Genomic DNA, 14,094 nt, shown 5'->3' with positions numbered 1-14,094 from the left:
CTAGGAAATCTGTCTCTAAAACTTGGACCCTTAAGTCATTGCACAGTCATTCCAGAAACCAAGCAGGTGGAAGAAAAGGTAAAAGACATAGTTATAATTGTAGCAGTGGGTTGGCCCAATTTTGGATTGCAGGACTACAATGAAGGCAAGTAAGAACAGCATGGTAATGAATGGGACAGAGTGGAGTGGTCTCAAATAGCAGGCCATGAAAAGAGTACTTGCAGCTCAGAAGCACAGGACTGACATTATAAAAATACCTTAAAAGTGCCTGATAACTTTACATTTTGCAGAACTCTTCCTAATGTTTCATTCCATTGATCCTCTCTAGAACCCTGCAAGTACACAGTACATTTATCCCCTTCTAACAGTTGAAGAACAGAGACCCAGAGCAGTAAGTGGCTGTTCCAAAGTGATACAACTTATCAATGAAAGGTCTAGAACCACGTCATCTAACTACATGTCTACTTCCCTTTCTACCAAACTGTTCTACTCTCTCAGTTTATTGATCACATTTGTCTTTCCTACATTAAATAGGTACAAAGCAGCTTCATCTTTGAAAATAAGTGTAGGCATGCATCACTTTAAAATATGTCATCTAATAAGAGTAATAACATCATGATGATTAAGTTTATTGAATCATTTTAATCAAATACTAAATATGTACATGACACTGAAATTAAGTCCTATAGGTTTGTACTGCCAAATGGAGTAAAGAATAAGCAATGATAATGATGGAAAGATAAATTCAATAAAGTGTTATCTTTTCCCCCAATTATGTCATATATATAATGTATTCTGCACGCTCTCACTGTAGCAAGAATATATGATTCTGTTTTTCTTACAGTTAGAAGAGGGTTTTGTTCTTCTTATACTGAGATTCATGGTGAATGTGGCATCTTAGAAATGGGAGGCTGTCACCTGGGGAGTATTCAGTGTTTCTTGGTGGAGATGCGTCATGAAGTTATACAGGCATACCTGTTTTATTGTGCTGCACTTTATTACACTTCACAGAGAGCGCTTTTTTTTTTTTTTTTACAAATTGAAGGTTTGTGGCGGCCCTGTATCAAGCAAGTATATCAGCACCATTTTTCCAGCAGTATTTGGTCACTTCTTGTTTTCTGTGTCACTTTTTGTAATTCTGACAATATTTCAAACTTTTTCCATAGTATTATATTTATTATGATGATCTGTGATTATTGATCTTTGATGTTACTATTGCAAAAAGATTACAACTTGCTGAAGGCTTAGGATGACAGCACTTTTTTTCAGCAATTAAGTATTTTTTAATTAAGGTATGCACATTTTTTTAGGCATAATGCTTTTGCACACTTGATAGACTACAGTATAGTATAAAAATAACTTTTATATGTACTGGGAAACCAGAATATTCCTGTGACTTGCTTTATTGCAATACTCACTTTATTGTGGTGTTCTGGACTGCAGTATCTCTAAAGTATGCCTGTATCTGGAAACATTTCTAAATATATTTTATTGAGTTTAACAGAACTTCACTGGGGTAATTCATTCACTTGAGTCATTTAATAGGTTGATGTTCAGCTTTATGTTAGATGAGGCTGATGTATTTTAAGAGAGATTTTTCCATTCATTCAAGAATAATTATGTCCACTTTGTACCCGATGCTGTAATCTTTCTAGAATGCAAATTCACTTGACACTTGTCAGAAATTTGGCAATTTTGATGTATCTCTAGTGTAATTTCAGGTACTAAGTAAGACTGGAGGGGAATCCTAAGTTTTAAGACAAGTAAATAAGATTTCCGTAGAAAAATCATTCAAAAATATATCAGATACTTTAATAATGGTAGGTAGGAGAAACATGTTTCTGCATGTGGATGATGGTGTATTAAAATGGTTGGAAAACTGCCTGTCACAAGGCAAATTTTACTTATTCATGTTCTCAAGCATGTAGTCTTCATGCTATCAGTGTAGCAATGCATTTCTCTGTAAATGTTAGAAATGATTTCTTAAGAAACTAACTTGCAGATATGCAGTATCCTTAGAGAAACAAAGAAGAAAAGTGTTTTAAAATTGTTTAATATCTTAAAATATATAGGTATCCTATACAAAGTATGTAGGAATCAGGGTCAGTATATCAAATAGTGAATAGAGAAATCAGTGATAAGAAGAGAGCTCTAAAGCTGAGAGCTCAAAACCCAAATGCAGAGTTTTGGGGTTTTTTTCTTGTGTAGTAATCTAAAGTTATAGAAAAGAAAGGCAATAATTTAAAGAAATGTATATTATTTTTGTAAGCCAGACATTCCATTTTTGTAAGAGTAACTGAAACAAATGATCTCTAATGGGTTCTCCTTTTTTGTTTAGCTTATCCACCTCTGGTTAGTACTTGGCAGCTGTTGTACTCCTTTGCTCCCTTTCTCATTGATACATAAACTTGGGTTGATAATGAATGGGCCATTTAAGGATGAATGTAATTCTCATTTCATTTGAATATCTGTTCTTAATTAACCTCCAACAGAATCTTCTTCCTTGAAATCTGTAAAACATAGTGTCTTTCCTACTTATACCACTTATATGTTACCTTCAGAAATTCTGTTTTCCTGACTTACATTTTATCTCCCAACTAGACTGTAAGCTCTTTGAAGGTAGGAACTATGTTTTGGGCTTCTTTATATTCCCCAAACCTTCCACAGTACTTGAAAGTAGAAGACACTCATTCTGTCTGAAATTATGATGATGATTTAGTAAAACATACCATACCTGAATTGACAGCAAGGAAAGCACTCCAGATGCACGTCTTCAACTCACAGCAGTTTCTTTCATTTTATGAGAAAAGTGGAACAGAAAATTGGGATAATTTTTTGCAGTACAACAAAAGTCTTAAATTATTTATTTTTCTGCTTTAGTTAAAATGCTTTGTTTCACACTTGACAAATGAATGGATTATGATGGTCTAATCCAAAACTTTCTGCCTTTAACAGGATGGAAATTTCTCTCTCAGTACTGTATTTGAAAAACCTCAAAATATGATGGTAGTTGGACAGTCAGCATTTGCCGACTTTGGTAAGATTGTTTTTGTCTTTGAAAGTCTCCCCATCTCTCTGACCTAGTCATATTAATTCCCCATATCTAAAAGTAACTTTAGTGTCTTCAGAGCTATTACTGATTTAAAAGATGCCTGTCCTAGTATTATACATGGCATGTGGTCACTTCTTTAATACAATAAGGAGCAATTCATGACGTGTGTTTAAATTATAGTTTGAATTTAAGGGACTCCTGTTTGCAGGAGTAACATGCAAAAACAAGGATGTCTACTGAGGCTTTTCTAGAGAATACCGAATAGTAATTATCATGACATTTTTATGTATATCCACACTGTAGAACAAAAATATTGAAGAAATTAACCTGATCTCTTCAAACTACTTGAATATTAAAAAACATTTTTGTTTATATCTTAATTCCAAAGAGTAGCATCTGTTATGAATCTCTGTTTTCCATAAGATTCTACACAATAAATCAAGTTCAGAACTTCCAAAGCATATATGGCTCTTTCATCATTTGTCAGGGTTATTATTAAAAGGATTTTGGTGTAAGATGGAAAAGTGGTCCAGATGACCACTACCTGAGTCCAAAGTTCACTCCCATCCTGCTTTTCCTTCATTCTACCAACAAACACCTCAGCCTGTTCCTCAAAATGCAGGTGACATATTACCACCTCCAGAGGCCTCAGTTTCTTCATTTGTAAAATGAGGATGATGATTATAACCATCTCACAAGGCTATTGTGAATAACACAATGTGAGTAAAGCACAGTATCAGGCACAGAGTAAGTGCACAGGAAATTATTGTATAATCTCAGTCTTTTCACTGGACTTGTTTGGTCTTGTTTTTGCTGCTTTTTGCTTTGCTGACTAAATCAACTCATTGTTCAGTGTCATAGAGACGTGTCCCATGACAACTAAAGCAGGAAGTTTGATAGTGTTATTTGATGAAAATTTCAACATGAATCTCTGTTGTACTGTATTTTAGTTTTATTACATTGAATATTACTTTGATTTTGAGCAAATTTCTGGGGCCTGATTTATAGTCTTTAATGCAAATAGTCAAGTGTTAGGATACAGGAATTTAATTTGTTTATGGACTTGATTAGCTGGATTAATGACAAATCCCTTTGCAAGTCTCTCTCTAGGGAAAGAAGTATATATGCAATATATAATTCTCAGGAGGCTCACAGACCTCCCTTAATCCCTGGTTAGGATCCTCCAAATTGAAGATATTTGTTTTATTATTGTGTGTTTTGTATGATGAAGTGCTTTGCTTGTAACAAAGTTATTAGTAGCTTTACTTAAAGATTTTTTTTAATTGTGCTAACCATAAACAGAGACATTTAACTTACATGTTTGTATTTTTTCAATGTGCAGAATATAGGATATAGTCAATTAAACATAACTATTTCTCCCCTATTTTTAATAACTTTAGGTGAGTATATCAGTAAACTTTTTCAATGGATCAGTAAATTTTAAAGAAATAGCCCACACTGTCTTTTTAAAACTTGATGTATTTTTAGCTGGGTATTATCAAAAAACAAGACTGCTTATGAGTCCAAACAGATGGCATTGAATAAGGTTATGAATATTAATATATAAAAATATGCATTTTCCTATACATTTGACTATGTCTGTAAATTGCATCCTGCCCTCCATCCACCACCCCTCCCACTCCTTTTGAACCAAGGCAAGGGAAGTGACTGACAGCCAGGAAGTCAGAGTGATATCAGAAATTCACCATTTGTTTGGTTAAAAAAACGCATATGCTTGAAGCACACGCATGAATAAATGATATAGCTCACAGGAAGACTCCTGTACCAAAAAGGAATGTTTAAATGGCTCCCAGCTCACCTGCATTGTCTAGGAACAGAAGTTTTTTACCTATGATGAAGTTTTTAGTTTCTAACGTAAAATATTTTTTTAAAGATATCAAAAAAACCTACTCTTAAAGAAGGCTGTGCTGGTATAGTGAAAGGGAGGTAGGATGGTTTGAAATCAAACAAATCAGGAACTTCTAGCTAATAAAACAAGGAAATAATTATTCAGACTTATGATAACATTATTTATTCCCTTTATAAGACAAACAAATACTTTCCCAGAAATCACCTAAATAAAACTCTATGAAATGTTACACAGCCAATAAAATGGGAGTTATGAAGATTCTGTTAGGAGAAAAAAGCAGAACAGTATGTTGTACAGTATGATCATTTAAAAAAAAATAAGACTAGAGCGAAATATATCAAAATGATGATAATGGTTGTGTTAAAGTCAGAAAATAGGTTATCTTATTACCTGTTTTCCAAATTTTCTGCTATGTGGTTAGATTAATTTAGTAATGAAAAAGTAAAATATAGAAGGATAATAGGCAACTATGGCAAGAAATAAACCAAAGTATGTACTTAAAGTGTTTAGATTTTTTTGTCATATTACCTCTGAGTTCATATATAATTTATCCTATCCTCTGAGTTGCATGAACAACTCCTTCAGAGAAGGTCATGTACTTCCACACAGGCTTTAACTCCTACAGCTTTGTAGATACAGTAGTAGTCCCTAGGTATCCACGGGGGATTGGTTCTAGGATCACCCCACCATCACCAGTTCCCACCAGCTACTGCCAGATACCCAAATCCGAGGATATTCAAGTCCCTTATAGTGTAGAAAATTACATGGTACAGTCAGCCCTCCATTTCTGTGGCTTCTACAGTTGGTTGAATGGATGCAGAACCCATGGATATGTAGGGCCAACTGTACTGTTTTAAATTAACTTCAGAAAGTAAAACAAAATCTTCTGGTCTGATGGGATATGCAGAAGGTAATGCTTCTGGGACATGGAATAGGAAGTCAGGGGAAGTTTATTAGAATCTCTGAGATGCCTGAGATTTTCATACCAAAAGAGAGGTGGATTTCAGAAGATGTGGTTCATATATACAATGGAATATTACTCAGCCATAAAAAGGAACAAAATTGGGTCATTTGTTGAGATGGATGGACCAGAGTCCGTCATACAGAGTGAAGTAAGTCAGAAAGAGAAAAAAAATATTAACACATGTAGGTGGAATCTAGAAAAATGGTACAGATGAACCTATTTGCAGGGCAGGAATAGAGACATAGACATAGGGAACGTACCTGTAGACACAGGGGTGGGATGAATTGGGAAATTGGGATTGACGTATGTGCACTGCTGTGTGCAAAATAGATAGCTAGTGAGAACCTGCTGTATAAGGCAGGGAGCTCAGCTTGGTGCTCTGTGGTGACCTAGATGGGATGGCATGGGGGGTGGTGGGAGGGAGGTCCAAGAGGGAGGGGATATATATATACATATAGCTGATTTACTTCATCGTACAGCAGAAACTAACACAACATTGTAAAGTAACTATACCCCAATTAAAAAAAAAAAAAAAGGGTAGATTTAAACAGTTTTGAAATACTCGATCTCCTAAGGATGGAAACCAGTCAGGAGACAGGTCGGACATGAGGTGGTGTGAGCATGAGCTAACTACATCAATAATTGGAGGGACAGTTGGGAGAAACTTTGCAAAGAAATAATCAGTAAATGTACTGGTTGGTTTGACAACAGAAGGATTAAAAAAAAAAAAAAAAAAAAAAACTTGCCTCTGAATAACTAGAAGAATCATTCTTTCTCTACCAATTTTCATAGAGATAGGTAATCAGGAGAGTAAGCTGGTTTGGATATTAAGATACTTTAGAGTCATTACTTTAATAATGCTAGTAAGACAACAAGCTGGAACATTTATGAAACATAAGTTTAGTAATAAAACCAAAGCAAGTTTGAAAGTCCTCCAAGAGCTAAGAGATCAAGAACTGAATGAGCCCTCCAAGAAGGAGAGTGTGAATAGAGTTTGACAGGGATAATGAGGGAGAAAAAAGAGTGCTAAAATGTGATCAGAAAATATTGATGATATTAAAATGTGATGTACAAGGATGACCACGAAAAGGCCTTTGGATTTACAGTTTAGCAGGGCACTAGTGGCCAAAAAAGGTGTCATTTACAGAGCTCTTTAGCATTTCCTGAGCCTTAGAAATCAGCTAATAAGTAGTAGTTGCTGTTGGTTATTAGCTGGGCCCTGGCCTCACACTTGGGAGATCTGCAACCCATAAATGCCTCTAATACTTAAGCAGTCATCTTCTAGAAAACATGTTGTGCCTTACCCTATTATATCACCCTTTTAAACTGTATGTTAAAGTTGAGTGTTTTTCTAGGTAGGCTTAGAATATCAAGGTGTCTAGAATTTCAGCAAATAAGGTAGTATCTGTTAAACTACATAGGACATAAAAGTTGGGCTTCCCTGGTGGTTCATTGGTTGAGAGTCCACCTGCCCATGCAGGGGACACGGGTTCGTGCCCCGGTCCGGGAAGATCCCACGTGCCGCGGAGCGGCTGGGCCCGTGAACCATGGCCACTGAGCCTGCGCGTCCGGAACCTGTGCTGCACAACGGGAGAGGCCACAACAGTGAGAGGCCCGCGTACTGCAAAAAAAAAAAAAAGTCAAGAAAAATAAGGTACATTTTTTTCTATCAAAAAAGATTATATACAACCACACTTAGAGAAAACATTAATTTTGTATGCAATGCCAGATGTAATAGAAATCAATAAAAAGCTGCAAAACTGAAGGGGGAACACAAACCTTAACAGAACGTCAGCATTTTCTATAGATTGAATCATATTTTAAATCTCATAAAATACATAAATTTATATATCCAAATCTAAATCTTGTGTATCAGATCATCATAAAGAGATCACACTTTTCTTCAAGTGAAGAAAGAATACTGGCATGTTGGAGAAACCTGGGAATTGTAAATCAGGCCCAAATAATCCTATAAGTGATAAAGGAGTTAATGAAAATAGGAAACTTTGTCATCCGTGAAAGTTACTAACATATTGGAAAGTATTGAACCCCATAAATAGTATCACTTATGATTGAAACCAAATCTTATTCAATTGAGTATCCCAATGGCCTAGTACAGTAGAAAATAAATGATGTTTAAAGGGAGAAAAACCCCACAAGCAAGTTATTTTATGAAGTTTTTATGCTGCTTGATAAAAATTCGGATTTAAATTCCAAATTAACCATGGTACAGCTGAAATAGTTCAAAATAACAGCAGTTTTCCTTCCTCTTGTTTTACAGTTGGGTGTATTCAGTAACAATTTGATGAATTAAAATTGCTTCTTGTTAGTTTTGATCTGGAAATAAAAGAAAATCACGTGAGCCATGTATGGAAATTTAAAACTTATATTTAGCCTAAATGCTAATGGGTAATTAAATGTTCATATTCTCTTTTATTGTTTTTTTTTAATTTTTATTGGATTTAAATTTTATTGATTTAAAATGTTGTGTTAGATTCAGGTATACAGAAAAGTGAATCCGTTTTACATATACATATATCCACTCTTTTTCTAGATTCTTTTCCCATATAGGCCATTACAGAGTATTGGGTACAGTTCCTTGTGCTGTAGGTTCTTATTAGTTATCTGTTTATATAGAGTAGTGTGTATATGTCAATCCCAATCTCCCAATTTATCCTTCCCCCCTTATCTGCTAACCATAAGTTTGTTTTCTGCATGTGTGACTCTACTTCTGTTTCGTAAATAAGTTCATTTGTACTGTTTTTTTAGATTACACATATAAGTGATATCACATGATATTTGTCTTTCTGTGTCTGTCTTACTTCACTCAGTATGACAATCTCTAGGTCCATCCGTGTTGCTACAAATGGAATTATTTCCTTCCTTTTTTATGGCTGAGTAGTATTCCATTTTATATATGTACCACATCTTCTTTATCCATTCCTCTGTCGACAGACATTTAGGTTGCTTCCATGTCTTGGCTATTGTAAACAATGCTGCAGTGAACATTGGGGTGCATGTCCTTTTGGACCATGTTTTTCTCCAGATATATACCAGGAGTAGGCTTGCAGGGTCATATGGTAGCTCTATTTTTAGTTTTTTAAGGAAACTCCATACTGTTCTCCATAGTGGCTGTACGAATTTACATTCCCACCAACACTGTAGGAGGGTTTCCTTTTCTCCACACCCTCTCCAGCATTTATTATTTGTAAATTTTTTAATGATGGCCATTCTGACCAGTGTGAGGTGATATACTTCACTGTAGTTTTGATTTGAATTTCTCTAATAATTAGTGATGTTGACCATCTTTTCATGTGCTTTTTGGCCATCTGTATGTCTTCTTTGGAGAAATGTCTATTTAGATCTTCTGCCCATTTTTTGATTGGATTGTTTGTTTCTTTGATATTGAGCTGCACGAGCTTTTTGTATATTTTGGAGATTAATCCCTTTTTGGTTGCTTTGTTTGCAAATATTTTCTCTCATTCTGAGGGTTGTCTTTTTGTTTTGTTTATGGTTTCCTTTGCTGTGGAAAAAGAAATTAGATCCATTTTTTAATTTTTAATTAGATCCATTTTTTAATTTTTTTATTTTTCATTAGATTCATTTTTTATTTTTTTAATTAGATCCATTTTTTAATTTTTGTTTTTATTTTCATTACTCTAGGAGATGGATCAATAGAGATCTTGCTGCGATTTATGTCAAAGAGTGTTCTGCCTATGTTTTCCTTTAAAAGTTTCATAGTGTCTGGCCTTACATTTAGGTCTTTAATCCATTTTGAGTTTTTTTTTGTGAATGGTGTAAGGGAGTATTCTAATTTCATTTTTTTACATGTAGGTGTCCAGATTTCCCGACACCACTTATTGAAGAAACTGTCTTTTCTCCGTTGTATATTCTTGCCTCTTTTGTCATAGATTAGGTGACCATAGGTGCATGGGTTTATATCTGGGGTTTCTGTCCTGTTCCATTGATCTATATTTCTGTTTTTGTGCCAGTACCACACTGTTTTGGTGACTGTAGCTTTGTAGTATATAATCTGAAGTCAGGGAGCCTGATTCCTCCAGCTCCATTTTTCTTTCTCAAGATTGCTGTGGCTGTTTGGTGTCTTTTGTGTTTCCATACAAATTGTAAAAATTTTTGTTCTAATTCTGTGAAAAGTGATATTGGTAACTTGATAGACATTGCATTGAATCTGTAGATTGCTTTGGGTAGTACAGTCATTTTCACAATATTCAATCCTCCAATCCAAGAACATGGTATATCTCTCCATCTGTTTGTGTCATCTTTTACTTCTTTCATTGGTACCTTATAGTTTTCTGAGTACAGGTCTTTTGCCTCCTAAGTAGGTTTATTCCTAGGTACTTTATTCTTTTTAATGCGATGGTAAATGGGATTGCTTCCTTAATTTCTCTTTCTGATCTTTTATTGTTAGTCTATAGGAATGGAACATATCCTGCAACTTTACCAGATTCGTTAATTAGCTCTAGCAGTTTTCTGGTAGCATCTTTAGGATTCTCTATGCATATTATCATCTCATCTGCCAACAGTGACAGTTTTACTTCTTCTTTTCCAATTTGTATTTCTTTTTCTTCTCTGATTGCCATGGCTAGGACTTCCAAAATTATGTTGAATAATAGTGGTTAGAGTGGACATCCTTGTCTTCTTCCTGACCTTAGTGGAAGTGCTTTCAGTTTTTCACCATTGAGAATGATGTTTGCTGTTGATTTGTCATATATGGCCTTTATTATGTTGAGGTAGGTTCCCTCTGTGCCCACTTTCTGGAGAGGTTTTATCATAAATGGGTGTTGAATTTTGTCAAAAGCTTTTTCATCATCTATTGAGATGATCATATGGTTCTTATTGTTTAATTTGTTAACATGGTGTATCATATTGATTGATTTGTGTATATTGAGGAATGCTTGCATCCCTGGGATAAAATCCCACTTTATCATGGTGTATGATCCTTTTAATATGTTTTTGGATTCTGTTTGCTAGTATATCCTTGAGGATATTTGCGTCTATGTACATCAGTGATACTGGTCTGTAATTTTCTTTTTTTGTTATATCTTTTTCTGGTTTTGGTATCATGGTGATTGTGGATTCGTAGAATAAGCTTGGGAGTATTCCTTCCTCTGCAATTTTCTGGAAGAGTTTGAGAAGGATAGGTGTTAACTCTTCTCTAAATGTTTGATAGAATTCATCTGTGAAGCCATCTAGTCCTGGACTTTTGTTTGTTAGAAGATTTTTAATTGCAGTTTCAATTTCAGTACTTCTGATTGGTCTGTTTATATTTTCTATTTCTTCCTGGTTCGGTCTTGGAAGGTTATACCTTTTAAGAATTTGTCCATTTCTTGGAGGTTGTCCATTTTATTTGCATACAGTTGCTTGTAGTAGTCTCTTATGATCCTTTGTATTTCTGTGATGTCAATTGTTTTTTCTCCTTTTTCATTTCTTATTTTATTGATTTGAATCCTCTCCCTTTTTTTCTTGATGAGTCTGGCTAAAGGTTTATCAATTTTGTTTCTCTTCTCAAAGAACCAGCTTTTAGTTTCATTGATTTTTGTTCATTTTCTTCATTTCTATTTCTTTTATTTCTGCTCTGATTTTTATGGTTTCTTTCCATCTACTAACTTTGGGTTTGTTTTGTTCTCCTTTCTCTAGTTGCTTTAGGTGTAAGCTTAAGTTGTTTATTTGAGATTTTTCTTGTTTCTTGAGGCAAGATTATATTGCTTTAAACATCGCTATTAGAACTGCTTTTGCTGCATCCATAGCTTTTGGATCATCATGTTTTTGTTGTCATTTGTCTGTAGGTTTGTTTTTTATTTCTTCTTTGATTTCTTCAATGAACCATTGGTTATTTATTTATTTATATTGTTTAAACTCCGTGTGTTCGTGATTTTTAGTTTTTTTCCTGTAATTGATTTCTAATCCAGTAGTGTGGTCAGAAAAGATGCTTGATATGATTTCAATTTTCTTAAATTTACCGAGGCTTTATTTGTGACCCAAGATGTGATCTATCTTGAAGAATGTTCTGTGTGCACTTGAGAAGAAAGTGTATTCTGCTGCTTTTGGATGGAATGTCCTATAACTATCAATTAAGTCTATCTGGTCTAATGTGTCATTTAAGGCTTGTGTTTCCTTATTAATTTTCTGTCTGGATCTGTCCATTGGTGTAAATGGGGTGTGAAAGTACCCCACTCACATTCTCTTATATGTAAGTATTTTAAAGATCAAATACCTTCAAATAGACCGATCATTATATTACAAAAGAGGCTGTATAGGGGAGAGTTCTAAGTATTATGCTTTCTGGGCTTGGTCTCATTTTTTTGAGTCATTTAAGACTGCTTTTCATTCCAAAGACTTAATAGTGGACTTTTGTTTGTTCGTTTGTTTCCTATAGTTGAAAATTGGCTGTTCTCTTGTTAAGTAGCCTTATTTATTTTTTCATTAAAAGGGACACTGAATTCCAGTTGACATTAGTCAATAAGATAAAATTTTTCAGATAGTCTCTCTTAAATGTACTAATATAGCACCTTCATCACCAGTCAGAAATTATTAAGTAAATATAAATACAAAATACTTTAATATATGGAATATGGACAACTGGATGTAAGTGCTGGATTCAAGGAATTTGAAATATGATACTTTGAAATATAATTCATAAAATACCATGAATTTTATGGTACAGACATATCAGTTCAAATAGTTTATTCTATTCTTTAAAATTGTAGAGTGATCAGTTTTTCTCCCATTCAGTTTTCTTCCTCTTTTGTACTGGAAGATGTACAAGATGTTCATTAACCTATTCAAGAAATACTTGTTTTCAGCGCCTACTATTTAGACTATTCTGGATGCTTGGCATGTAGCCATGAATGAAGCATACAAGAACCTTGCTCTCATGGAGTTTAAACTCTGTTGAGGAAGGGAAAACAACAAGAAGTAAATTCGTGAGGTATTTTTAGAAAGTGTTAAGAGCTTTGAGCAGATAGAAGTACAAAGAGGAAGTGCGAAGGCCTATTTTCTGTAGCTGATTGGAGGTCATATTTCACCTTCGAGTTGAATGAAGTCACAGGAAAATCTTGGAAGACTGTTTCAAGCAGAGATAACACCTAAATGAATGTTCAAAGTACAAAAAGAAGGATGGCACTTGGCCAAGTCTTCAGGGACTTGAGAACCAAGGTAAGGAATTTGGGGGTTTTTCTAGATATAATTGGGAGCTTTAAGGAGACTTAAGGGGATATGTAATTAATCCCACAATATTTTGGACCTATTAAGTTTGAGATATCTATTGGACACTAAAATGTTATACAAGTGCAAGATACAAAGTCTGAAGAGACATAGAGTTGGATATCAGCATATCCTTGTTTAAATACCTTTTAGAAAATGGATAATGGATAAATAAAGGAGTACCTGCTCAAAGTATCCCACCTTTCTTCCTAACACTACAAATGTAAATTATTCCAGCCAGGCACTGTCCCCCTAAGGGCTTTTTCTTCTGCATGGAATGCTCTTACTCCAGATATTCCCATGGCTCACTCCCTCACTACCTTATAGTCTTGCTAAAATGTCATCTTCTCCAAGAGGCCCTCCTTGACCACTCTATTTAAAATTGTAACCCTTGCCCCCAGCACTCCTGGCCCCTTTCCCTCTTTACTTTTCTCCGTAGCATATGTCACTATCCGATATACGGTGTTTTTACTCATGTACTCCATTGGTGTGTTTTCTTCACTGCTGTATCTCATGCCTTGAAGCAGTGCCAGTCACATTGTAAATAATAAATAATTTTGAATGAATAATTTAATTTAAAAATATATTAATTGATTAAACCAATTGGTTTTTAAGAATTGAGCCCAGATTTAGGACATGTCTTAAATATCTTCAGCCATTATCCTAAACCCAAGCTTCTTAGTGTTATTCACATGATGAGAACTGATCTAACATTACTTTTGCCCATTTTGATTAAAGTTTAGTGATTGAACTAAAAATTGTTCTTAATCTCTAAAATAGATGGATGCTGATTTCAGTAGGAGACATCCTAGGTCCTTATAAATTTTAATTGTTAGTTTTCATATTTCCATTTTTCTAATTCCTGAATTCTGACAACATACGTTATCTATAGAATTTATATTATTTAACATTTAAACAGACCATTGTATTTGCACAGATTCTAAATATCCTTTTGGATCTTTCTAGTGTCAGTTTGTACTGAAA

The 14,094-nt window shown here is 34.5% G+C and overlaps 1 protein-coding gene across 4 annotated transcripts in view; it reads left to right on the top strand.

The window, feature by feature from the left end:
- ITFG1 (integrin alpha FG-GAP repeat containing 1) overlaps nt 1–14,094 on the top strand; it is a 249,392-nt gene that overhangs the window by 73,212 nt on the left and 162,086 nt on the right. For all 4 annotated transcript variants that reach the window (XM_032614034.1, XM_032614035.1, XM_032614036.1 and 1 more), the window contains exon 8: nt 2,956–3,037. In XM_032614034.1, the coding sequence (XP_032469925.1) occupies nt 2,956–3,037 (82 nt within the window). The remainder of the gene's footprint in view (nt 1–2,955; nt 3,038–14,094) is intronic.

The sequence above is a fragment of the Phocoena sinus genome, chromosome 19, assembly GCF_008692025.1.
Source record: "Phocoena sinus isolate mPhoSin1 chromosome 19, mPhoSin1.pri, whole genome shotgun sequence".
In the NCBI taxonomy this organism is placed as follows: domain Eukaryota; kingdom Metazoa; phylum Chordata; class Mammalia; order Artiodactyla; family Phocoenidae; genus Phocoena; species Phocoena sinus.
Note: the sequence above shows the minus strand (reverse complement) of the source record. Positions and strands in the feature narration are given on the sequence as shown.